This window comes from Anolis sagrei, chromosome 4 (assembly GCF_037176765.1).
Source record: "Anolis sagrei isolate rAnoSag1 chromosome 4, rAnoSag1.mat, whole genome shotgun sequence".
Classification (NCBI taxonomy): Eukaryota; Metazoa; Chordata; class Lepidosauria; order Squamata; family Dactyloidae; genus Anolis; species Anolis sagrei.
In genome coordinates, this window is record NC_090024.1 from 103,713,699 (window position 1) to 103,739,908 (window position 26,210).

General features: G+C 38.6%; 1 protein-coding gene across 9 annotated transcripts in view; it reads left to right on the forward strand.

Annotated features, from left to right (window-relative positions):
• The window catches only part of CTNND2 (catenin delta 2), a 623,732-nt gene that overhangs the window by 486,484 nt on the left and 111,038 nt on the right, over positions 1 to 26,210 (forward strand). For all 9 annotated transcript variants that reach the window (XM_067467540.1, XM_067467541.1, XM_067467543.1 and 6 more), the window contains 2 exons: positions 10,878 to 11,091; positions 20,917 to 21,100. In XM_067467540.1, the coding sequence (XP_067323641.1) occupies positions 10,878 to 11,091; positions 20,917 to 21,100 (398 nt within the window). The remainder of the gene's footprint in view (positions 1 to 10,877; positions 11,092 to 20,916; positions 21,101 to 26,210) is intronic.

Here is a 26,210-nt window from a genome sequence, read left to right on the forward strand (position 1 = left end):
ACTTCTAACACTCTAGAAATAAGAAAAACTGTGGATTATCCTTCAGTGATATGCAGTTCCACTTTCCTGTCTTTCCTCATCTCTGCATTTGAGTTTGCATATTCTTGAATGGGAAGCATGAGATAAGAAAGAACAAATCAATTGTATTTTCTTACCTTCACCATTCAGAACAGCTTTTAGATATAGATGTCATCAGAAAATTTGTTTCTGCTGAAGCTTCTGTCCTAGACTGTCCAGGAAAATATCTGCAGACCTGCCAGGTCCATATGTTTACAGTCACTTTATTTCTAAAATAATGTGGCATAGGTCATGTGCTATGATTGCATTTCAAAAATATGTTAACTAGTATGTTGAGTTCTAAACACATAGAAGAACCAATATTGTGATTCTTAATTATTTTAAAATAAATAGTACCTTCAGACTGATGTAACCAGGGAGGGGATTGCACTAATGTTTTTACAACACTTGCTCAGTTTCTGCAGAAAGTTTTATTTTTTCCATGTGAAATGTGCACTTTATTAACAACATTTTCCAGGCTGTTCTGCAATTCTGAATACATTTTCGATTTCTCTAGAATTATTGCCTATATTTATAGAACTGGAGAGCATTAATCTGCATCATTTGCTAATATTCTTTCAAGACAAAGCTAATGTTTGTGAAATTCATCTTGAAAAAAGACACCTTGAAGCATACCATTTAGCAATGCTTGCAAGACGCTGGAGTATAATTTCTCATTCATCTTAGAGAATTAGTTCATGCCACACAATTATGTGACATTTGGTTCCTTAGATGATGATAAAGTGCATACTTCATTTCATGTTCGACCTTTACATTTTTCAACATTGAGAATTAATAAATGTCATCTTGTGCAATGTAGTGTAGACTAAATCTAAACATTGTGTCTCTCAAGAGGAGGAATATTTTATGCTCTATACACTTTGTCAGTTTTTCATCATCGTTTTATCAATTAAGAATTTTAAAAAATCATTACAGTTTAAATTACAACTAGATCATTTTGAGTGAGAATTGTGACTTAGAATTATGATTTGTTTAAACGAGGGAAATTCTTAGTGGACTTACACAGTGGTATCAAAGTTACAGAAGTATAACTTGGGTAAGAAAGATTATACCCTGGCAATAAGCCAATATGTAAAGATGATGAGAAATGCTGCTGGATTTCATATAGCTATATGTAAATACACTTGATGATAATTCATTTTGTTTTGTTTTGTTTATCCTTTCCTTTGTTTATTCCCTTCATAGTTGAAGCAAGTTCACTAGTCAGACATTCATTGGATGCTCATAATTTGTGTTTCAGAATTTCTAAAATAAACATATTTTAATGAGATTATGCTCCTGTAATATGAAGGTCTTTAAGTATATTACACTAATGATTTTATTTCCTCGGGCATTGCTCACCCCCGTTAAAGAGATATGGAGATCTAAATAATTAACCAAGGTGCTTTCACTGGGCATCTAAACAACCAGGGTAGAGATTAAAGAAATAGCTGTGCTTGTTTGGAATATGAATGCACAAAGAGGCCTTGTAGTAGAATGTGAGAATGGAGTTGGTAGCATAAGCTTTGTAGATGTTTGGTATGTCTACACAGGGCAACATAATCTAGGGCATTTGTGCCCTGAAGTTGTCCCAGATCTAGCATTATACCTGCTGAATCTGGGGCCATGTGTCCAGATTGTCCTGCCTTTCTTGCCCATCCCCTTTACCTCATGTTGCAGCTTCCACTCCTCACCAACCAACAGCTCTGGAAGAGCCTGACAATCACCTGTCACATCTACTGATGTCATAACGGAGGTCTTGTGAAATTAACATGGACGGGTAGAGCAGTCTCATCCTTGTTGATCACATGGTTAGACACCTGGGTTATGACCTCAGCAGATATGACAGGTGACAGCCAGGCTCTCCCAGAATTGCTGCCTGGTGAGGAGTGCAGAGGCCACAGGAAGACAACCCATTCCCTTCCTTTTACTGATCAACACAGGGAAAGAGTGCAGTGGGTTCATGTGGAAATGGATCAAGCTGAAATGGAGCTGACCCAGCTGTCCACATAGCCTCAAGCCAAGGATACTCCTGAGTTTCTTACAAACCTTGGCGTATCCCCCAACTTTTACTCTGGAGCACGTTTGGATTGAGCAATAAAATTGCTTGCTGGAAGTTGCAATGTATTGTGAATACTGCTATCACCAGCTTCAGGACAATATTGTAGGGTTGTTTTTTTTTTTACTTCTGTAGATTCATCCTAAGGACCTCATCACATGAGGTTTGGGCTTTGTCCTAGGATGCTTCCAGGATGGAGCCCAACAGAGCCCATCACATGATGCAGGGCTACTTCCGGTGGGGCTGTGTCCTCACTCTGTACTATAAGCTTCCTAGGATGGAGCCCAGAGAAAACAAGAGACTTCCCATGTTCTCATTAGCTAAGCCAGGAAAAGTGCAGGGAGAAGCTGGGCAGCGACAATTTCCCCCATGAAATGGGGAAGGAGGCGATGAAGGGTGTGGGACAATGGTTCCCCGGTACCCACTGGATTTGCCCCACTGCCTCACTGATGCCCCTACTGTCCCTCAGCTTGAGGACCTCAGTGTGAGGAGGTCCTGAGTCTACTTCTTCAGACTGTAAGTCTACAAAATCTTATTCTATCAACTTCATTCTCTCAATCTCTGAAGTGCTGCAAGATCCCTCTGCACATTGTTTTTAATTGTAACTTAACTTCACCGCACCCAGCTTTAAGCCATACACATTAAAAGCTTTATTAAAAAGAGAACTGTCAGGCTGAGAGATAATAATCAAACAAATTGTTGTTCATATTGCTGTTCTACATCCGTTCAATATAAGAAATACAATGGTACATAGTATATACATACAATATGGTTTATAAACCATGGACTAGATTTTTATAAAATTATGTGTACATATTTTTAAAAGTTGGTGTGGCTACCTGAATGAATGCATTCTTAATTACAATGTTGGAAATCTTTTAAAAATAGCACCTAGGTTTCCAATCATAATTCAAATTTCCTAAACAAATTAAAACATTTTCATCTAGCGCAGCAATTTGCATACCATTCCACTTTACTTTCAGCTTAAATTGATCCAGCACTTTTTGTAACCTGAAACAAATTAGTGTGCTAATGAGGCTAAATTAAGCCATGATGTTTCAGATAAATGGGTTTTCAATAAATCTTGCCCACATTTTCACATTATGCTACATGCCACTTTTTCGAGCTACTCATTTGAAAACAGGCAGTTGGTTTATATTTTCTTTAATAGTGTTTTAGCGTTTTGTTTTGTTGGTTTTTGCCAGGTAGCCAAACTATGAAGCTCTCAGGTAAAGTGCAAGCGTACTGCCAAATACAATGCTCTGTTCCTTATGCAAAGCTTTAGTGACTAGTGTGCTGGCATGGCAGTGCCAGGAGATTTTATTTCCTTTTCTTGCACTGCTAGTTTGCATGAATCTATTTAAGCCATGCATTTTGCAATAAGGTAGCTTCCCTCAGGTTGCAATCATAGGGCCAACAACTTGGCAATCATCGTTAGAATCTTTAGACCCGCCCCTTTTCCCAGAGTTTTGGAGGCAAAGGAAGACCTTTGTTCAGTCTCACTGTTTTGGAGCCTAACAGCAGAACGTGTGGGTCTCTCTCACACTTCTCACAGCTTTTGCTGGGGGTTTTGTGAAATAGATCCACAGCTCTGCTGGGGAGTAAAGAAATAGTTCCTACAGCCTTTGTGGAGAAACTAAAGGACACCTTTCAGCTTGGCAGATCTACAGGAACCTTGCTTGGTAAGGGACCACTCGGGCTATCCATAAAGCAGTTTGGGGCCGGGAATAGGGGCCTCATGCCAGTAAGGTAAAGAGAGATTGCCAAGGGAGGGATTAAAAGATTTCCCTAAAGAAGAAAGGAACAGTTTATCACCAGTTGCCTGCCCCTTGTTGGCAGATTGAGGAAGCTACCGGTTTTCCAAGGTTATAAAGTGTTTAATTCATTTGTTTGAAGATTTAAGCCCAAATAAAGAACTTTGTTGAACTTATCAGTCTCACTGTTTTGTTACTGTGTTTCTATTCTTTTTCTCCCACTAGCTAAACTTCAAAGTTGGATATTGGCCTCCATGTGTATACAAACAGAGAGTATTTGATCACTTTTCTTAAAAGAACCGTTCAAACACTTATTTTACTTAGACACATCAGGTTCATTCTCATAAATTAAAGCTATAGACTGGCCACATTCCTATCACTTCTTTTTTAGAATATAATAAAATTCCTGTTATTTACATGAATGCTCTAATTCTTTGGCTAGCTATTTGTACTATGGTGAGGGATAGCTGTATTCTATCAGAAAGGCATCAAATGCTACCAAATGTGATCTTAATCAAGCTCACCACATATTGGTGAAACTCCTTAAATCAACACACATAAGCACCAATGTGTTTCCCATTTTTTTAAAGAACCCAACTGGGGAAAAAGACTATAGAAGGTAGATGTGGTTTGATAACCACCACCATATATGGCAAACCCAATATGGATGGAAGGACACTCACACATATACTTCTGAATAAAAAAATGATGTAAAGCACTTGATAAAGATAGTGGATTAATCCCAAATAATAAATGAAGGCCAACTCATACTAAGCTTCTTTCCTTGTCACTTTGAATTTACTGTTATCTACCAAGGACAACTGAGGCTGAATCTACACAGCGATCTAATCCAGTCCAATGCAGCGAATCTGCATTCTGAAACTGGATTATATAGCAGTGTAGATTCAGCCTAAGAGAGTGATTTCTTGCAAAATAGGCTGCAGCATTTTCTTAGAGAGCTAGAGGTTAGCCACTGGTCAATTCATAGTATTTTATCCCTGACTATTCCTCATTTTGACAGCTTTTGTCCCTGAGCTCGATGGCTCTGGGGGCATAACAGAGTAATAGACAGCTTAATATTGTTTTCATTTGGCTTCTTCTGCCTAGTGGAAGGAAACAAGTTCTTTCTCTCTTTTTAATAAACTCTTTTTAGAGTGGATCTTGCTTTATGAAAAGTACTTTTCTTTCTCCATGCATTTTTCTAATGTTTTCTTCTGTATTCCTTACAAGAAGGAGTACTGCCCATAGCAGACTTTTCAGCATTGCACTGCATTGGGGACATTTTCATGGATTTATGACAGTTTATTTTCATCCCAAGGATTGAATTATTTTCAGCTCCAAGGATCACTGCCTTATCTTTCTTGCTTCTGTACATCGCTGAGACCTCTTTTCTTCTTCTCGATGCTGTTGCCATTGATGCTGCAACAAAAAGTATTGCACTGGCATCTGAAAGCATCTGTGTTGGTTAAGTAATTACAATAGAGTTTTACCCAAACTCCTGAAAAATCTGTAACCAGTCTAACAAGCTGGATGAAAACAGTACACCAGCGTTTTCCGAGCCTGCATTTCCCTGTTTTTATGCAGGTGGCAAAGTGCAACTGCTCTCTGCACCTTTTTTACTTTACTGAAGAAAGTATGCTGAAAAGCTAATACTCTCAATTGCATTTGTATTTGTGTTGAATGTGTGAATATCAAAAAAACATCTATCTCTAAAAGGCAAATAGGAATCACAATTTATTAAGAAAGTGCTAGAAACAGAACGTCCCATGTAGAAATCTGATGTGAAGCATATGCCGTGACACAGGAAATGAGAGCTATGCAGCCCTCCAAATATCATAGGACTGCAACTTCCAACATTACTCAGCACTGGCTCTCTTGGCTGTGCTGAATTGTAGTCCCACAACATCTAGATAATTACATGATTTGAATCCCTGCTATATAATACCACCTATGTAATTCCTGGAAACAGCCCCTGCAATGAGATTAGTGCTGCTCTAGAGCCCTGAAACACTTTTCAGCACAAACCACACTCTGTCCAGATAATCCAGTAAGTAAAAGTTTATTTAAAGAAGAGTATATAAAAATAAGCCAATCCCAAAAGGAGAATCAAAGTTCCAAAAGTTATTTCCAAGATAGCCAAGAGTCCAAAATCCTTTCAAAATACAGTCTCAAGAATCAATCAACAGAAATATCCATAAACATGATAGCATGAATATAATAATAATAATAATAATAATAATAATAATAATATTTATTTATACCCCGCCACCATCTCCCCAACCGGGACTCGGGGTGGCTTAGTCTAACAAAATAAAATAAAACCAAGGCATAACACAACAACAAAATAAAATACATAAAACACGAGAATAGAGTAAACAATATAAAATACAATAAAAATTCACAATCACAGTGACAGTGAGCAGACCACATGTACAAGATAAAATACTAAAAACTCAGGGAGAGATAGGAATGGAGCAGATTATTTGTGAGGAAGAGCTCATAAAAATGGGGTCAAAGAAACAGGCCTTCATAGGGGGGTGGGGGGAAATCCAAGGCAAGCAATCCAAGGCAAGCAACCTATGTCACACAAGAACTAGAAACAGGAACAAACTCTGAAACTTGAGTACATGAATTCCAAAAACGTAGAGCCAAGAACGAAAAACTGTTCACCTGAATACAGTGTTGCTCTCACAAAGCATTGTACCAGCAGGAACCACTTTAAAGGGCCTCAGACCCTCCCATTACATCATTCCTCACACACCTGCTTTTCCTCTCCTTATCTCTAAACCTCTGGGAAAAACGAGTCTGTCTTTGTTGCATACTCAGTCTCCTAATTTCCAAGCACCCTTGACCTGGACGAACATTTGTCTCCACATTTCTCTCAGCCTGCACTTCTGGTTCTCATGAGAACTGATACCACTTTCTCCAGTCTCATGGGAACTGCCAGGAGATTCCAAAACAACTCTCTCCAGGCCACTTCTATCCTCCTCTGAGCCCTTTAAATCTATTAAAGCATCCCCTTCCTCATCTTCTGAGCACTCAGAATCTGACCAGGCTACAGCAATTGGCATGTTTCAAAGGAATCATACCTTTCTAAGAAACAAAAGCTAGACAGGAACAACAGAAGGGGTTCATTCTGAACTGATTCCAAATAGGTAGTTTGCTTATTTGTTGCCCATATCTGATTTTTTTAAAAAATGAGAGGAACAGTTGATTGTACATGTTAGTCCTTCTGCATTATAGCAGAGATGAACAAGTTATATGGAACTTGTAGGATTTTCAAGCTCTCTTACATTTCTAAATGGAATGAATGACCTTGATGCTCACTCAAAGACTGGTAACAGAACAGTAATGGAGCAGTAGGCTTACAGGCTGCACAGCCACTTACACACCCTTCTGTAATTCATTCCCGGCAGTTAGGATGAGTAAGTGCCTTGGCTGGTACTTATCACAGGCAGTGAAAGGTGAAAGTGAGGAGGCAGAGGAAGGTGAATGCAATGTCTTTACTGCTTGCCAAGTAAAAATATTCCTTTGCTTGTATAAGCTGTTGCCATTTTGAAGAAGAAAATGTGGGAAGAAATTGGGTATTTCTTCTTACACTGTTCTTAGGGGTGCGGTTCTTCTCTTTATGTTCCTCAATCAATTTTTAATTACTCTGCTTGAATATGTTTTCCAGTATACCCTCTTATATAGTATATTTGCCCATTAACAGAACTTGTTACTTTTTTTGCAGTTTGTTATGATATCTTAAAACATTGAGGCATATTTAAGAAATGGTAACAGGTCTCACTATGTTTCTAAAATACTGAACAATCTCTCCCCACCTACTATCTTCACCCATGTAAAAGAAAGCCAGTTTATATCTAAATGCATTAATGTGCATAATCTTTGTTGTGGTAAGTCATACCAGGACCAAGTGTGTGTGTGTGTGTGTTAAAGTAAAACCTTATGATGGTCATTATGTACAGCTGATAATGTAGGTCAACCAGCAAGCTTGGACCACACCCAATGGGGTATATCTGTATGGGTTTTTTTTAGAATACAGTGTAGGTGTAGGTGTTGGAAAGCTTTTGGAGAGCTTTTTCTATGTGGAGATCTATGCTCAAAGGTTTTGCTGTGGGGAGCAGCATGGAGAGGCTTGAAGGATGCTATGGTGGAATAGCTATTTACCCAAGGTTTATGTTTGCTCTCTCATTTGATTTAAGATGAAGATGCTTTATTTTGCGTTACTTACAAGGACTATGTAAGTTTCTTGCACTGTTTGATTTTTGTATGCAGCATTGCAAGTTTATGTTTCATCTCTGCTGAGTAAAGATTTTTCTGTTCATCTTTCTTCTTGTCTGTGAGTCTATTGCATTTGGACTTTGGACGCTGGGTAAAATCCGATGCTGCGCAACAATCTTGACATAGTTTTTATGTCATTCACCACTACCATATAAGGGTTTGCTTCAAATTTCAGGGATAGATATTTCTTATTTTATAGATAGTGGAGCAAACTCTAGATAATCCTTGGATCCACATTAATAGAATAGAGGACCTTACATTTTTATAGCCCCATGTTTAAGAACTTCATCACACGATAGGCTGCAAGCATCCTAGGATGCTTGCAGCTCAGCTGCTTGACAGAGTTCCACACTGCCCATCACACAATGCAGACTCACTTCCAGCAGGGCCCTGTCAATTCACTGGAGTCCAAGCATTCTATGACACAGTGCCCAGAACACATTGGAAACCACAGGGCCAGTGTGGGGACAAGCTGCTTAGCTATGCTTCCCCATATGTGATGGGGAAGCTTTGCTTCCACTGAGATGGTGTGTGGGGTGCTGGGATTGCCTCATTGAATAATCAAATCTGCAAAACTACAATGTGGAGGGATGACTTTACATGCAGTCCTCAAGTTACAAACATCCAGCTTATAAATGACTCGTAGTTAAGAACAGGAGTGAGAAAACATGGAGAGGAAACTGTCCCTAAGAAGGGAAATTAACTCCTGAAAGAGTTCTCATGAGGGAAAGGTATCTCCACTGAAACTTTCTCACCAATGCTTGTGTACACAGCAAGCCAAATATTTCAAAATCCAATTATTACATAGACAGAAACTTTGGTAAAATCTCTGAATGGGTACAGACAGCAAATCAAACAAGAATGTTATTTTTTTCCTATGCTATCCAATGCTTATGTGTGTAGATATATATATGGTAAAGATATATATGGTAAAGGTTTTCCCCTGACATTAAGTCCAGTCATGTCCAACTCTAGGGGGTGGTGCTCATCTCCATTTCTAAGCCAAATAACCGGCATTGTCTGTAGATGCCTCCAAGGTCATGTGACCGGCATGACTGCATGAAGCATCATTACCTTCCTGCAGGAGCGGTATCTATTGATCTACTCACATTGGTATGTTTTCGAGCTGCTAGGTTGGCAGAAGCTGGGACTAACAGCGGGCGCTCACCCTGCCCCCTAGATTCATACCACCGACCTTTTAGTCAGCAATTTCAGCGAGAGCACACACCCACACAGGCACACTTAAAAATTTACCTTCCAACTTATAAGCAAATTCTACTTAAGAACAAACCTACAGAACCTATCTTCTTCGTAACTTGAGGAGTTGTTTTTTTCCATGTCAGGAGCGACTTGAGAAACTGCAAGTCACTTCTGGTGTGAGAGAATTAGCTGTCTGCAAGGACGTTGCCCAGGCGACGCCATGCGGGGACATGGGAGGCTTCTCTCATGTCCCCGCATGGGAAGCTGGAGCTGACAGGGAGCTCATCCATGCTCTCCCTGGATTTGAACCTGTTGGTCTTCAATCCTGCCGGCACAAGGTTTTAACATATTGCTCCACCAGGGGAAAGAAATCTTCATTTTCAGTTTAAAACCCCAAAGTGGCCTAACATCTTAATGCAATATTATTAAAACATGAAGCCACCAGTTTAAAGTAAAAGAAAACTATCTTAACTAGATTGAGAAAAGATACCTGGTATAAGCCTGCTACCAGCTTTACCCTGGAGTCTTTCCCATTGGGCATTGTGTATTAGAGGAAACCTGCCGCCAGTGTTGTATGTACTGTTTACTCTTATTGACAATGATATTGTTTATGTCACCTGCATTGTTTATATTATCAGGAATCCTAGTGGTTCTCTATTCTGGCATAACAATGGCAGCACCTATAAACCAAGTAAAACATCAGAGGAATAGCCTGCTTGGATTTGGCAGGTTTTGCCTGCCTTTCCTCTCCATCTTTTCAGTCCTGGGGAAAGCACAGTATCCTAAGTGGAATGCACTGACAGGACTCCAGAAATTATACACAGTCTTTTCAAAATGCACTTTCTTGTCTAAGTCTTCAGCCAAGTAGAACGAATCTGGTTTAATTGGCTTACTTACAATTCATCTATTTTCAATATGTCTTTTGCACTTTCACTCTCAGTTTTCATTGTGACTACTTTACATTTTGATACATTTCCCTTGATAAAATCTAAACAAAGCATAAAAAGTTGTTGGTTTTTTTTTTGGAGGGGGAACTATGACTTCATTGCCCTTAAATTAGAGATTTGCTTTTAATTATGTTTTTATAACTTTTTATATATGCAAAGCTATCATTTCCTCCTTTTCTCATTCCAATTAATAGGCCTGTAGAAGCTGCAGTGTCAATTCATAGTTACTACAAGCATTTTAGAACTGTTGTTCCTGGCAGTAATTTTCATGACAGGTAGCATATTCCAGAAATACAACAAATATTAAGTCAGGCGGTGTCTTTTATTTCTGCAGGAAGCTTGTTTTGTTTCCTTTTTCAAAGCAGTTCTTTCATTGCTTGCTGTTTTGATCACTGCTTTCCTCACCAGATAAACACATTTATCCTTTTGTGACTAACCTTCGAAATAAAGAAAGTTGGTCCAGCACTTTGTTATCTTAGCACATCCTCGATTCTCACTCAAACCGATCTACATTTGATGATACACTAAACTTCATGGGCAGCCTTTCATCCTTTTGATTTGATTTTGTTGTTGCAGATAAGGAGACAAGGAGGAATACAATTGCTGGTGGACCTATTGGACCATCGGATGACAGAAGTCCACCGTAGTGCCTGCGGAGCTCTGAGGAACTTGGTGTATGGGAAGGCCAACGATGACAACAAAATTGCTTTGAAAAACTGTGGGGGTATTCCAGCATTAGTACGATTACTCCGGAAGGCCACAGATTTGGAAATCAGAGAACTTGTCACAGGTTTGAATTATCTTTCATTTATCATATTTGAAGGGCTAGCTAGGAATAAATATGGTATTTGGTGCTTTTCAGAACTTGGTTAGCCAAGCAAGGGATCTAAATGAGTTTAAAGCACACCTAACTCCCATGATGGATTGTGGTTAAGATATTTAATGCATATCCTTGGGATTGGAAAGGATGAAAAATATGTGGAGGTCATCATTCATTTGCAAATACATATATCATGTACATAGGCTTTGCAAAACATATATATCATAAACATGGGCTCATTAGGAAACCATTTTGCCAATCAAGTATATGTCTAGTAATAGGATTGTTCCGGGATATTATATGGGGAAATAGGTTTGTGATATGATGCTGTGCAGTTTTAATTGTAAATTTTGTCAGCCTTTCTTCTTTTAATTCATGCTGTAGTTGAAAATGGGGAGTTGGACTAAATTCTCCCACAGCAAGTTGATTCCTTGGGAGGGAGGGGGAGGTTAGACAAAGAAAATATTAAGACACTTGGTAAATATGCAGTGTTCTTTTTAATGACATCGTCCCTGCCAAGAAAATAATCAGGTATAGAATTCTCCTGCACTGTAGGCTATATGATTCAACTCCAGCTATGGATTCTAAATGTAGATGTTTAAATGCACATACAAATATAAATTCAGTTCCATGTCTTAATCATCCCACTTTTCATCTCTTACCTGTTAGGCAGGATTAATTAGATTCTTATTGCCGCAAGGATGCTGTGCTACATGGTGTTCAGGAGCTGCACCCTGCCAAGTGACAGAATTACTGGCAGGCCCCATAAAGCCAAGCCTGTTAGTTAGAGTCAACATCCTGCCTCAGTGTTTCCTTGTTTTGACTGTCCTTTTGCCTCCAGGGAGCAGTCTGCAATCTCACTCTGAACAAATAGAGAGCAAACTGTTAATCATCTAAATCAATTACAGTTCACATACAGCATGAAAGCTTCTGCATTATCTGCTTAGGAGAGAGATAGACAGCTATATGACACCAATGGATATGGATTAGATAGGATCGACTTCTTTGTTTTTCAAGCACTTCATTTCTGTGTCTCAGTATGGTATGTTTTTGAAGCATATGAACTTAAATGGAAACAGCACTTAACAGAACTTTCAGTTGGTTGCCTTTAGATATTATCGTTTACTTTCTTCCTTTTTTTCACAGTATAAGATGAAAGATACGTAGTAGTTAGTAAATGAAATATAAGCAGCATATCTATAAAATACAGTAGCCATTAGTATGTAAAAGAATAAAAACATGCATTATCTCACATACAATGTGTAATGTTTTTATGAACAGATTCTAATTAGAATTTTTTTAAACCACCAAAATTTACATTGAAGTATTACATGATTTATGAATATCACAAAAAGTTTAGAGCTGGGGTTGTTAGTTTCCCCTAGTGCCTAAAAATCTTTGAATTTACATGCTTAATTAGTTTGTTGATTTTTTTCCATCTTTAAAGGTTTTCAAATTCACATGAAAGAAAGGTTCATCGCTGAGCCTGGAACCCCAGGTTTCAGCGGTGACCAGGGGAGCATTTGCACAGCTAAAGCTTGTGCACCAGCTGCGCCCGTACCTTGGGAAGTCTGACTTGGTCACGGTAGTCCACGCTCTGGTTACATCCCGTTTAGACTACTGCAACGCTCTCTACGTGGGGTTGCCTTTGAAGACAGCTCGGAAGCTCCAACTAGTCCAACGCTCGGCAGCCATGATTGTAACAGGAGCGGAGCGCAGGGAGCATACAACCCCCCTGTTGCGCCAACTCCACTGGCTACCGATCTGCTACCGGGCTGAATTCAAAGTGCTGGCGTTGGCCTTTAAAGCCCTAAACGGTTCCGGCCCAAGCTACCTATCCGACCGCATCTCTGCCTATGAACCCACCAGGACTTTGAGATCTTCCAGGGAGACCCTGCTCTCGATCCCGCCTGCTTCTCAAGCTCGGCTGGCGGGGACGAGAGATAGGGCCTTCTCGGTGGTGGCTCCTCGGCTGTGGAACGCCCTTCCTACGGACATTAGACTAGCACCATCTCTAATGGTATTCCGCAAAAAAGTGAAGACCTGGCTGTTTGAGCAGGCGTTCCAATAATTAGTGCAATGATTGGTTAATGAACACTGGAATGGAACAATGGATGACGAATCTGGAACATGTTTTTGATGACGAGACGACAGTGAATGGGTATTGTAGTAACTGTTTATTAATTGTGTAATGTGTTAGGTTGTTAACTGTTTCTATACTGTAGCACTGAATTTTTGCTGTTTGTATTTGTTGTGAACCGCTGTGAGTCGCCTTCGGGCTGAGAACAGCGGTATATAAGTAAGGTAAATAAATAAATAAATGAAAGGGCATGACATGTTAAACATGGTGTGAATAGTGTTGACAAAAAAATATCAGAGCTTCTGGAGACCTTTACACTGGGTTTATCCAGTAGATGTAGATGCTGCCTGAGATTTCAGGTATCCTTCAGCCAATGCAGAAGGTGGAGGGGGCAAGTGGCCTTTGTCCAGGTTTTTCCATCTCTTTCAAGGTGTGAGTCGAGTAACAGGGTGAATAATCCAGGAAGAGACAGTAGGAGAAACGGCAGCATTGGAAATCTCTCAGCTTAATATTATGAGATTGTAAATACTTATAATTGCCCACTTTGAGCATGTGAGCGCAGAACAATTGTTCCTGTTCATGTGATCTCTATGTGTGCCTTCATCCCTGGAAATTGTGATAGGCTGGAAATCATTGGAAATGGTGCTCTCCTACTCGGCAAGTAATTGTTGACAATGCCCATATTTTACACTAAACAAGGGCTGAAAAGCAGTCATCCTTTAACCTCATTCATTGCCAGAAAAAAAAATCCCTTGAAATGTCCCTTCCTTAGTTATGGAAGACTCCAGAGAGGAACTAGCAAGGCTCTCCACATCATACATTGGATCATATACAGAGAGATTCATAAATCTGCAAGATTTTCACACTGCAAATGAGAGAGCCATAGAGTCTTCATTGGTCTGTCTTGCACAGATATGCAAAATTTCTAGAAATCTTGAAACATGAAAGAAAATGTTTTTCCCATTTTTTCTTGAAAGTTGGAAGGTTTGGCATAATGGGTAAATATATTACAACCTTTAGTATAGATTGTGACCCACTTTCTTACTTTAGGGATAAAATTGTGTACATTTTATTTAGCATACATTATCATATTTGGTATATTAAAAAGAAACTTATTTAGATATTAATTACAAATAGAATTTCATTTTCCTTTCTTTGTTTAGGTTTGGTTTGATGATGCAGGTTTACAAATGGAATTGTAAAGTCCTGAAAGCAGGGGAGAAACAAAACCACAAATATTAGCAAAATACAGAACACTATTCTGTTTTTCCAGTGGTAATGTCAACAAGATAAAAGCACTCATTCCCATAAAGAGGAATTAGAAAACACCAGAAATTGCAATTATCGTACAGTCAGTAATCTAACATAAAAATCTGTGTTTTATAATAATAATAATAATAATAATAATAATAATAATAATAATAATAACAACAATAACAACAACAACAACAACTTTAATTTTATACCCCGCCACCATCTTCCCGAAGGGACTTGGGATCTCACTACCTCTGAGGATGCTTGCCATATATGCAGGCGAAACGTCAGGAGAGAATGCCTCTAGACAATGACCATATAGCCCAAAAAAACCTACAACAACACAGGACTTGGGGCAGCTTACATGGGGAGCAAGCTCAACATGCAGCAAAAATTACCAGCAAAAAACACAGGTAGAAGAAACATAATAACATATAATACAACATAAACAATCTAATTAACACAATTGAAAATGGCAAAATATAAACACATCATAAAAGTGTATCAAACCAACCTCAACAACCAGTAACTAGGAATATGGTGTGCATATTAAATCACATAGTACAGCCTGTTTAAAACATTTTGCTCATCAAGCTCAAATATTTTTTCTTTAATCCATTTTTTATTTTGAGTTTTTGTATATTTTTGAGGGAAAATGAAAAGAACTGAGCGCAGGAAGGCCCTGGTTTTCTTTTTAGATTTTCTTTTGGGGCTTTACATCAATAATCTTGCAAACCTGCACTCATTCATCAAAGCACTGAGTTTAATTAATTGTCTGAGCAAGATTTTTGAGGCCTCATGCATTTGTAATCTATGAGCTTTTTTGTCATTCACATTTATTTATTTAAATAAGCCACCTTTCTGGACAACGTCTACCAATTTAGTGTCAGAAGCTGTTCCTTAAGTTAGTTTTCCTTCTTCAAAAGAATATGATTTCAAGCTTCACATATTTCTGTTAGAAGATCATTAAGATTCTTGTTTAAAGTTGAAGGACAAAAATCCTCAAGCCACCATTCATTGAAATGACATTACTTCCCCAGATAGCATTGTTGCTAACTGTTAAATGAACTTATCAATTAAACCCACTGGCAAAAGCGGTGATCCAAGAAGGAATGTCTGTTTAATTGCACTATGTAACACAATTTTTATTCCTGCGTTGTAAATGGCCTTTCCTAATTGGTTCTATCATAAAAACATGGACAAAGTTTATTAAACTGCAAAAACTTTGTTTTTATGGTCTGCACATTCATTAAGGAAAATTACAAATGAAGTGCCTAAACTGAAGCAAATAAAAGTACTACTCTCATCCACACAAACAAAGTTTCTGGAATATAACAACTTATTTCAAAGTAAGTACTATTTATTTATTTATTTGCATTATTTCTATCCCGCCTATTTCAGCCCGAAGGCGACTCAGGGCGGTATACACAGTCGGCACAATTTGATGCCGAAACAAAATACATACATTGATAAAGCAAAAACATTAAGTGCAATTAAACATAAACGACAGTGCATAATAACAATTTTAAAAGAAACTATGTTCAAATCTTCATCCGTTACATTGTCTTGGCCGTTCCTGGGTCAATTTCCAACTCTAGTTTGTCGGTTTACTCCGGGGTTCCAAATGCTTGCTTGAAGAGCCAAGTTTTTACTCTTTTCCGGAAAGTCAGGAGGGAGGGGGCTGATCTAATATCCCTGGGGAGGGAGTTCCACAGCCGGGGGGCCACCACAGAGAAGGCCCTGTCTCTCGTCCCCATCAGACGTGCCTGCGAAGCAGGCAAGATCGAGAGCAGGGCCTCCCCAGACGATCTTAGGTTCCTGGGGGGTTCATAGGGAGAGATGCGTTCAGATAGATAAACTGGGCCAGAACTGTTTAGGGCTTTATAGGCTAAAGCCAGCACTTTGAATTGAGCCCAGTAGCAGACTGGCAGCCAGTGGAGATGATTCAACGGAGGAGTTGTATGTTCCCTGAGCCCCGCTCCTGTTAGCAACCTGGCTGCCGCACACTGGACCATTTGACGCTTCCGGGCCGTCTTCAAAGGCAACCCCATGTAGAGTGCGTTGCAGTAGTCTATACGGGATGTAACCAGAGCGTGGACCACCATAGCCAAGTCAGACTTCCCAAGGTATGGGCGCAGCTGGCGCACAAGTTTTAATTGTGCAAATGTTCCCCTGGTCACCACCGAAACCTGGAGATCCAAGCTCAGTGATGAATCCAGTTAAACAGGAACAGAAAAAATTCAAATCTTGTTATGAAGTGTTTTAAATTGCTTACATGCACAAATTAAATAAAGTATTTTGCCACATAATAGTTGCACTATTTCCTTTTTTCTCTTTTAAAAAAGGGGATCAACTATTACATGGTGAAATATAGGTGAGACTCATGCTGTTTTATGTTACTCATTTAATGATGAATAGACTTATTTACACAAACATGCAAGGATGTTTGACTTAGCATGTGAGAAATAAAACTAGGATGATATATCAAGCCCTGCTTTATTTAGGATGCAATCTTATGCATGCTCTAAACTCTGCCTATCAATTGTGGTTGGAAAGGCTAGGATGTAAATGCTTTAAATCAAGACATTTTCAGTCACAATTCACATTGCCAGAAGAAACTTTCAATTTAAATTACTGGTTCAAGTATTTTTAAATTCCCTGATGTTAGTACATATATTTTTGAAAAATGGTGCACATCTGATTCCTCAAATATGTTAACTTCCAGCTCAGTAGAGCAGTTTAAAACATCTAGGGGGGTATAATTCGTGTAATTTTAGAAGATAATTATCTTTTTATTAATTCAGGGAATTAGTTTAGAAAAAAAATAGTACATAATAGACTCATTATCTTTGCCAAGCGGCACAGGCTCCATTAGAAATGAAAAGAAGTAAATCATTCAAACAGCATAATAGCACTTATGCCTAAATCCAGTTGTTGAGTCCCAACCAAAATAGATCTCATGGGAACAGGGTTTGTGAATACTTGTGCCATTTCCATTGATTCAGCGGGTCTGCTCTATTTGCAGAGGATCAGCATGGTATAATGAAGTGAGCATTGGAGACTGCCAGTTTGGTTTGCGATCCTATTGAGTGATATTGGCCAAACCACATTCTCCAAACCTCAGAGGAAGATAGAGGCAATCCCCCCGCACCTGTAGATCTAGCCAAGAAAATCTCACAATAGGATCATTTTGGGTTCTCTGTAAATTGGAAATGTGTTCTTCTCTGACACTAACTAGCCAGTTTGGGGCATCTAGATTTTTTACACCCATGTTATACATAGAATAGCCTGGGAGCCTGCCAGGGAGAAGAAAAAATTATATCCACTGAAGTCATTAGCGAGCAGATGTTCTTGAGACTGCGGTTGCCACAAAATGTACACTTCCAATGTGTGCTGTAGCACAAGTTGAATGGGAAGCAGTGCATTTTTTAAAAAGTATCAGCAAAGTTCAATATAAGTTGTATAATGTGATGCAACTGATCCTAGTGTATCCCAGATTCAGGAAAGACTGGCTCCTCATAATGCTGAGAACATTGTAGACACCAATGGCTGCTGAGGTGCAGAAAACAATCCCAAATGGGGGTGGCCGAAAAGTGCCCTAAGGACATGACTAGCTAGCAGGGGTCTAATTGACCCCATGGGAAGGGGCAGTGGGCTACCTCTGCTGTGAACTGTCACAATCCCTTTTCTCCCCCACCCTTATGCCTCCGGTGCACTGATACACATCACTTTCAGATATAGGGAAGCAAACCTGACGCAGTAGTTTGAGACTAGGTTCCATGGTAAATGTAATCTAGTCTCCATGCCGTGCCTGGATTGATTCCAGGTATGGCAGTCTGGTTATCCACAAAGTGAAACTGGTGCCTCCCAAACCAGTTCCAAGTTGCATGGTGTCAGTGCAGAAGGTGCCTGTGAAAGACTGCAAAGGTGAGGCGAAGCATTGTTCATTCGTTCAGTCGTCTCCGACTCTTCGTAACCTCATGGACCAGCCCACACCAGAGCTCCCTGTCGGCCGTCACCACCTCCAGCTTCTTCAAGGTCAGTCCAGTCACTTTAAGGATGGCATCCTTGAAGAGTCAAAGCACAATAAATCCCTAATAAAAATGACAGGGGCAACAGCAATGCGAAGTAGGTTGAAGCATGGTGTACTTTTTGTGTGAGTGTTACATAAGAGAGGGCTTAAGATATTCACAGTTTTTATACTTTTGCAGTGTCCCTATGCACCTAACACTCTGCAGATGCAGAGGACCAATTGTAAATTCATTAAGGTTAATTTTTTAGGGCACGAAAAGTCAAAAGAGAAAACTGTGTTTATCTTAGTAGATATCTGTGCAATTAAAATGATGTAATGTTTTCATTAGTCCTATTTAACAAGTACTTTTTTATCAAGTATTTTGACATTTAATACAAAAATGTATTCAGGTTTACATTAAAGGAATCATGGTTGGATGAAAGAGGTCTCATGTATAGATGTTTTTAATCAGTTAATCATTTTAATAAGCCTCTGCAAAAGTACTCTTGACATTAGCTTAGATATTGACATTGGTAAACACAAATGTGTAATTTTATGTAGCAGCAATTTTAATATAGAGATGGCACAGCTATGTATAGCAGTCTGAAAAAAATCATTTGAAGGAAAGATGGTGTGTGTAGCCTCACCATGAATTTCTTGTTAAAAGAGGCTATCTGCCTCACCCCAATACAGAGCAGCACACAACTGCAGCTTTTCACATTTCATGAAAAAGCATCCCTGTCCTTGTTCCATAGGTGTAAAAATAAATTAACTGGTGGAAGAAAGTAAAGAGTCAAAGAACACAAAGCAATAGTATTTGGGAGGGGATTTGTAAACTTAATGGTGGAATGATCAAATTTCATACACAGAATAGGAATTCTGGGCTCTGATTAAACTACATAACATGATTTTTCTTCCTGGGTTATACATGTTTTTTCTAATTGGTTCTATTATAAACATGGGAAAAATGTATTAAACTGTGAAAAAAATTGTTTTTGAGGGACATTCTGCAACACATTTTGCTATAGCTTTTCAATGAATATCCCATCGAATCTCAACCGATTCAGCAGAGTTTGTGGCAGCCACAGAAACAAATTTTCTGGAGTATAACAATTCTTTTCAAAATAAGTACCGCAAATAAAAAATAACACTCCAATGTTCCCCCCACTTTACTTGTAAATTGTTTTTTTTTTCTTTTCACTTTTTCTCTTTATTTTTATGTATATGATAACTCAATATAATTTTACTATTAAAAATAACACTTTCAAACCAGGAACAGAAAAAAAATCAAATGTTGTTATATAGTGTTATCAAGCTGTACTTGTCTTCAGGAATAGACCACATGTGTTGCATGTAAAGGATCACTGTCTGAAACATTGGAGAGCCACTGTCAATCAGTGTAGATCATGATGAGGAACTTCACGTCTTGGAGCCACAACCAGCACTTTAAATGGCTCAGTGCAAACCTCTGGGATTTTAAGCATTTCCCCATAATACTGCTATTCATTTGATAATTTCTCAAAAATCAGTTTGGATTTTTTTCCCATTCTAAAAGGTTGAAATGCTTTTCTAACATCTTCAATACCTTCAATTAGATTTAAAGCTAAAATTTGCTTTTCGTATAATAATGTAAACTTATGGAAAGGTATCATATAAATGAATCAATAAATATAGCTGTGTATGTAGGGAATGTCAAATGTGTAACATAACAGTTTCCAAGATGGATCCGATGTGGACAGTTTTCAACATTGTCCTTAGGGCTCAGTTTTCAACATTAGCTAGAAAATACACAGCATGAGCTTGTGATCAAGAGAAGCTTGTGCCCTTTGCTCCTCAGTTCCTTCCCAGCTCATCTTTATCTGCTTTATGCTCAGACAGCTGTGCCAAGTATATAGAACAATTATTCCAGAGCTCTTGAGGTCTGTGATGCATCAGCCTTGTTTACTTTGTGTGTGTTCGTGTGTATTTTCTGCCCATCAGGTTCCCAATGCAATGGAGAATGAAATGACAATATAAAAACAGAGCATAAAGAACACTGTCTTTATACACAGACCAAGCACTGTTTTAAAAACCAAAGGCATATGAACAGTAGTTTTCCTTGCCTCTCATCTCAGTAATGCTGACCTCCCAAGAGAGGGAGTTCCACAGCTACGGTGATGCTCCAGGAAAAGCCTTTGCTTAAATGAAGCTGATCTTACTCTAGTCACTGTCCCGGTGGGAACACTCTCTATACCTTCTTGAGTTCTGCAGAAATTGAGTAATTAAAGAAATGGACAGTTCAGTGATGGGGATTCTGGGTAACTTTTCAACCACACCTTTAAGCAGCATTAGCCATAGTGATACCAGGGCAAGTAAACAACAAATAATTATCTTGATCTTTTATGCGTGCCTTAATCCTCTTGTCTGTTTCTATAAGTAATGCCTAACTATTTTGCCTTCCTTGTTTTAGGAGTTCTCTGGAACCTGTCTTCTTGTGATGCACTAAAAATGCCAATTATCCAGGATGCCCTTGCAGTGTTGACCAATGCAGTGATCATTCCTCATTCAGGATGGGAAAACTCCCCACTCCAGGATGACCACAAATTACAACTTCATTCATCACAGGTGCTGCGCAATGCCACTGGGTGCCTAAGGTGAGTTCCATTAGCTAAAGTAATCAGTATGTTCTAATGGAACATCCTCTTTCTTAACTCAGTCTTCCCAAAGATGCTAAATTTATATTTATGCTCCAGGTATCATCAGTGCCACAAAAGCATAAAGTGTTTTATACCTTCTTCAATGTATATGACCAATGGATATAGATAACTCTTAAAAGGTAAAATCATATCATTTGAAGGGAACACAAGGTCTATCTAGACCAGCTCCCTGCCATGTGGAATACCCAACTGAAGCATTCCTCAAAGATGCACTTCTATTTGAAGACCTCCAAAGATGGAGAATTCACCACACCATTCCATTGACAAACAATTCTTAACAAACAATATTTGTCCTCAGGTTTAGGTAGTTTTTTCTTGTACTTTGAATCAATTGATTCATGATCTAGTCTCTGGAGCATCAAAAAAATAAAACTTGCTTCATCTTTCATGTGACAACCCTTTTGATATTTAAAGATGATACTTGATTTCTTAGAGCTAAACCACCCAGTCCCTAAATTATTCCTCATTAAGGTTTGTGATAGGCTATGTTCCTCATACATTGGACTATATGATTTATAATCCAGAAAACATTGCCTTTATCCACGTTAAGGCTTCTCACCAGAGATTCAATAATTCTCCTTTATTCTCATCTATTTACACCATGACTGTCTCATAGATAGCCATCTCTGTCTATGAGCAGTGCTGTGTTTCGGCTTGGAAATAAAATGTTCTAGCCTCTCTAACAGTGCATTGATTGAATTTGTTTCCACTTACTTGAAATGTCTGTTTTTGTGTCTGGCTTTGAGTTAAAGGAAGTACTGAGATTTGCACAGCAATAACATAGTGGGGGAGCCCGCAGTGGTTCAGTGGGTTAAACTCCTAAGCTGCTGAACTTGCTGACCAAAAGGCCGGCAGTTCAAATCCGGGGAGCGTAGGGAGCTCCCGCTTTTAGCCCCAGATTCTGCCAACTTAGCCATTCAAAAACATGCAAATGTGAGTAGATCAATAGGTACCACTCTGGCCAGAAGATAACAGCACTCCATGCAGTCATGCCGATCACATGACCTTGGAGGCATCTATGGACAATGCCGGCTCTTCAGCCTAGAAATGGAGATGAGCACCACCCTCTGGAATTGGACACAACTAGACTTAATGTCAAAGGGGAAACCTTTACCTTAACATAGTGAGATATGGAATCCAGGAAGTCCCATAATATTGACTTCAAAGAAATAGACAAGTGCCCTATCAAATATGAATAAGATAGTGAAACTAATCACTTCAAGATGAGTTGCCTAATCTTGTCTTCAAATGGTGGGTGAAGGAGACATATATTTTGAAACTGGTCTGTGATTTCAGCTGAACAATATATTCAGTTTGTGAGATGCGTGGAGCAAAAGAGTAATGGACGGTGTTAAATGATATTTCAGCATGTCAAACAGGTCAAAACAATTTGTATGTAAGACAAGGGACACTGGACTTCACTTATCACTCCATAATATTAAGTGTCTTCTCAAGAATCCTACTCAGGCATGTAGCCGGGGGGGAGGGGCTTGGGGGGCTTCACCCCCCCCCCCCCGAAATTCTCATGGTGGTCCGCGAGAAGGCCTTACTGGTACATTATTTAAACTGTTATGTTTATTCGTGTAATGATCTGATCATCATGCTCAATATATCCCATATGCATGGGGGTATTGGGGTAACAATACAAAAGGTTTGCTAGGGTAGACCCTCTTTCACTCAGACTCAGCCCCCCCCCCCCCGAATCAAACTCAGCTCCCCCTGAAACAAAATCCTGGCTACAGGCCTGAACCTACTTGTTATCATTTGACTGAGGAATTACTTTGTGTCATTGATTTATCATTTTAAAAATCAGTCTATAAGCTTTGGCACAGTTGAATGCCATTGGCTTTCTTGGTAGGATAACTGGAAGGGAAAAAGTGATTGTGATGTAGGTACTGAGAAACAACTGTTAAACAAAAGAAAAATTTTGTTTAACAGTTTGTTTTCAATACCTACATCACACCTCATATTTAGGTTGTATTTCATGTTGATCTGATCAGAATGTCTTGCTATGGTTGGATATTTTTCAGGGAACAGTTAACAGAAAGTTAATATTGTTATTATGTTACCAAAAGCATTCTTTTCTGAATGTGCGGTTTCAAGACAAAGTTTTCTGCTTGCACATTGTACATTGAGGGCATAACATGATCCAATAAATACATGGATATAGGTATCAAAACTGATTATCATTATGTTTACCATTAAAATAAAATGTTGTATTTCATACTTGAGTAGAGCTTGATTGTATTTTAGTAACATGGAAGCACATGGGAGGAGCGGTGATCATTAACACTTTCTTTGCTCATCAGAACCAATCCATGGCCATGTTGTTTCATATATGCGGCAAAATGGTTTCTGCAGAATTGGTGATGTGTTCCTTTTTAAATTGCAGACACATTTCAAAGACTCATATAGCTTGCTTTTCTAAACAGAATGCATTGAAACTCACCCCTCAGAACATTGTTATGCCAATTCATTTCGAATGCATTTCAATCCGAAAAACCATGGGAATAGCAACACAGAACAAGGCTTCAGTGTTGATGTTTGTTGCTGTTCTTGACATTGTTTAAAGAAGAGTCGCTCCCTCTTCCCACTCTGCATGCCCTTTGAAATTCCAAATGTCTGTGGAGAATTCAGCAAGAGTTTGTGATGCATACAGATATTGATGTTCAAAGAATAGCACCGTAGAAACCCTGTTGAGTATGGACAGGCTCTTCAGTTGCAACTAATGAATATTGCCAGTGCAGCTGCTTAAAGGCAGTAGTTTTAAACAGTAGTTTTCAGGCTGTCTCATGTGGGGCATTTTTCCCACTGTGACAGGAACCAGCACCATAGTGGTGCCCATAGTAAAAAAAAATGCCATAGCATTGAACCATAGCTATTTAAATTGAGGTTTTGTTTTGCTTTGTTCAAACTGCTTTAATTCTACAGTGTAGACACACCTTCCAGTGAAAGCTTCTGCACAACCTTTTTCCTCACAAATCATTTTTTCTATGCTCAGAAATGTTTTAAGTGGGAAAACAAAAATCCAGCTTCCTAACCCACATATATGTATGTGTAGATGAAAATATATCCCTGCAGTTGTGGTACAATCCATGAATATATATATATATATATATATATATATATATATATGCTTCATATATGTATGAAGCATATTCTATATATATTCAATATATAGAATATGCTTCATACTGCATATTCTATATATTGGTTCTTAGGTCTGCCTCTCTTCCCATTCTTAAAACTGCATTTTGTCTTAGAGCTGGGAAACATTTATTTCCCCTTGTGTGTGCATATGTTTGTTTTACATTTTTTTAAAAATACTGGCTTTGTTTTTTCTCCAATGCAGTATTTTTAAACAGTGGGAAATGATTTAATATTTATGTCTTTGAATATTTATTGTTAAAGTTTCTCTGAAAACATGTTTGATGGACACGGTTGCATCTCTTTTTGTACATCCTGTTGCTTCCTTGGAATCAAAGTTTGCCTCCATTCTCAATGTGACATCCACAGAAGAGGAATGAGCAGGCTGTTGATTTCAGTGCTGCAATATTCATCATATTCTGTTAAACTGAATATTTGACAAACTATAAGCTGATTTCAGTATCATAACAAAATAATTTAGTAAGAAACATCAGTCTAACATTTACAATCACATGACATAGAATCATAGAGTTAGACCACACAGCCATCCAGTCCAACCCTGCTTCCATGCTGGAAGAGCACAATCAAAGCACTCCTGAGAGATGGCCATCCAGTCTCTGTTTTTGATTATTTTATGTCAAAAGCATTGCATACAGTCTCTGTTTAAAAGCCTCCAAACAAAGATCTTCTTCACAATTAAAAGAAACAAGATCCCAGCTTTACAATGTTTACTTTCTGCTGTTGTTCTTTCTGATATAATGTTGTGTATCTGAAGATTTGATGGGACGAAAGGGAGTGGGAAATACATGTACACAGCCCATTTAGGTCACTATGCAGATAATTGATTGACATTTCTGGAAAAAGCTCAAGAATAAAGTTAACAACATCAGCAGCAGCAGCAGCAACAACAACAACAACAACAACAACAACAACAACAACAACAACAACATAGACCTTTTAAAAATGCTTTGGAAAATCTGTAGCAATTTCTATTTCAGCTGTTATTTTCCAACCAAAACTAAGCTAAAAAATGAATGCATAAACTTTCTCACATTTATTCTTTGTTTCTCTTGTCTAGTCTACAACGTTAATGCTAGAAATATAAGAAGCCCATGGAGTGCTTCCTCTGACAGATTAAATTGATGAGGAAAGAGACAACTACTTGACACATCGTTGCTGCTTTAAAAAGTTTGTAGTTGCAAAGTGAAGCAATCATCTTTACAATGTAGCAACCCAACTAAACTTCCTGTTTACCCCTACATTAGGGGAGAGACTTAGAACATAAAGAGCCCATTACAAGAAGACTTCAAAATGTGCTTAAGATTGCAATGTATGCTTTTTTTTATCACTACAACATTGTTGTTTGATTTCAGCCTCCAGACTAGTGAGGATAGCAGCTACTTTATAAAAATCAGTCAGGCACAGATAATTCCTATATAATTTGGAATAGATGCATAATTACTATGTGCCAAAAGATAATCCAATATAAACTGTATAATAATTATTATAGAAAAGAAGTAATTGCTAAGGGTAAGAGCTTTCCTTTAGTTTTGCCATTTTAATGAATACATCCCACTGCATGGTGCAGGAGCATCCAATCCTAATGCACGATGGGTTTTAAGGGATGTATATGGGTGATCGGTGCCTTGATGGGCAACATTGGTTGCTTTGACTTTCCAGATGGAGTCAAAGCTACAAGTAGAAGGAAAGGAAGCAGGAACTCTTGAAATATGAAGAGTTCCTCACCCCTGTCTCATTTGACTGAGTGACTAAATGTTCTTTACCATTAATCAGCTAAATTTGTATCTTTTTAAAATCTCTCTCATAGCCCTCTAATTACCTGAACTCATAACCTAAGAAAAGTAGTGCAGATAAGCAGAGTTAGCATCAACACTCCACT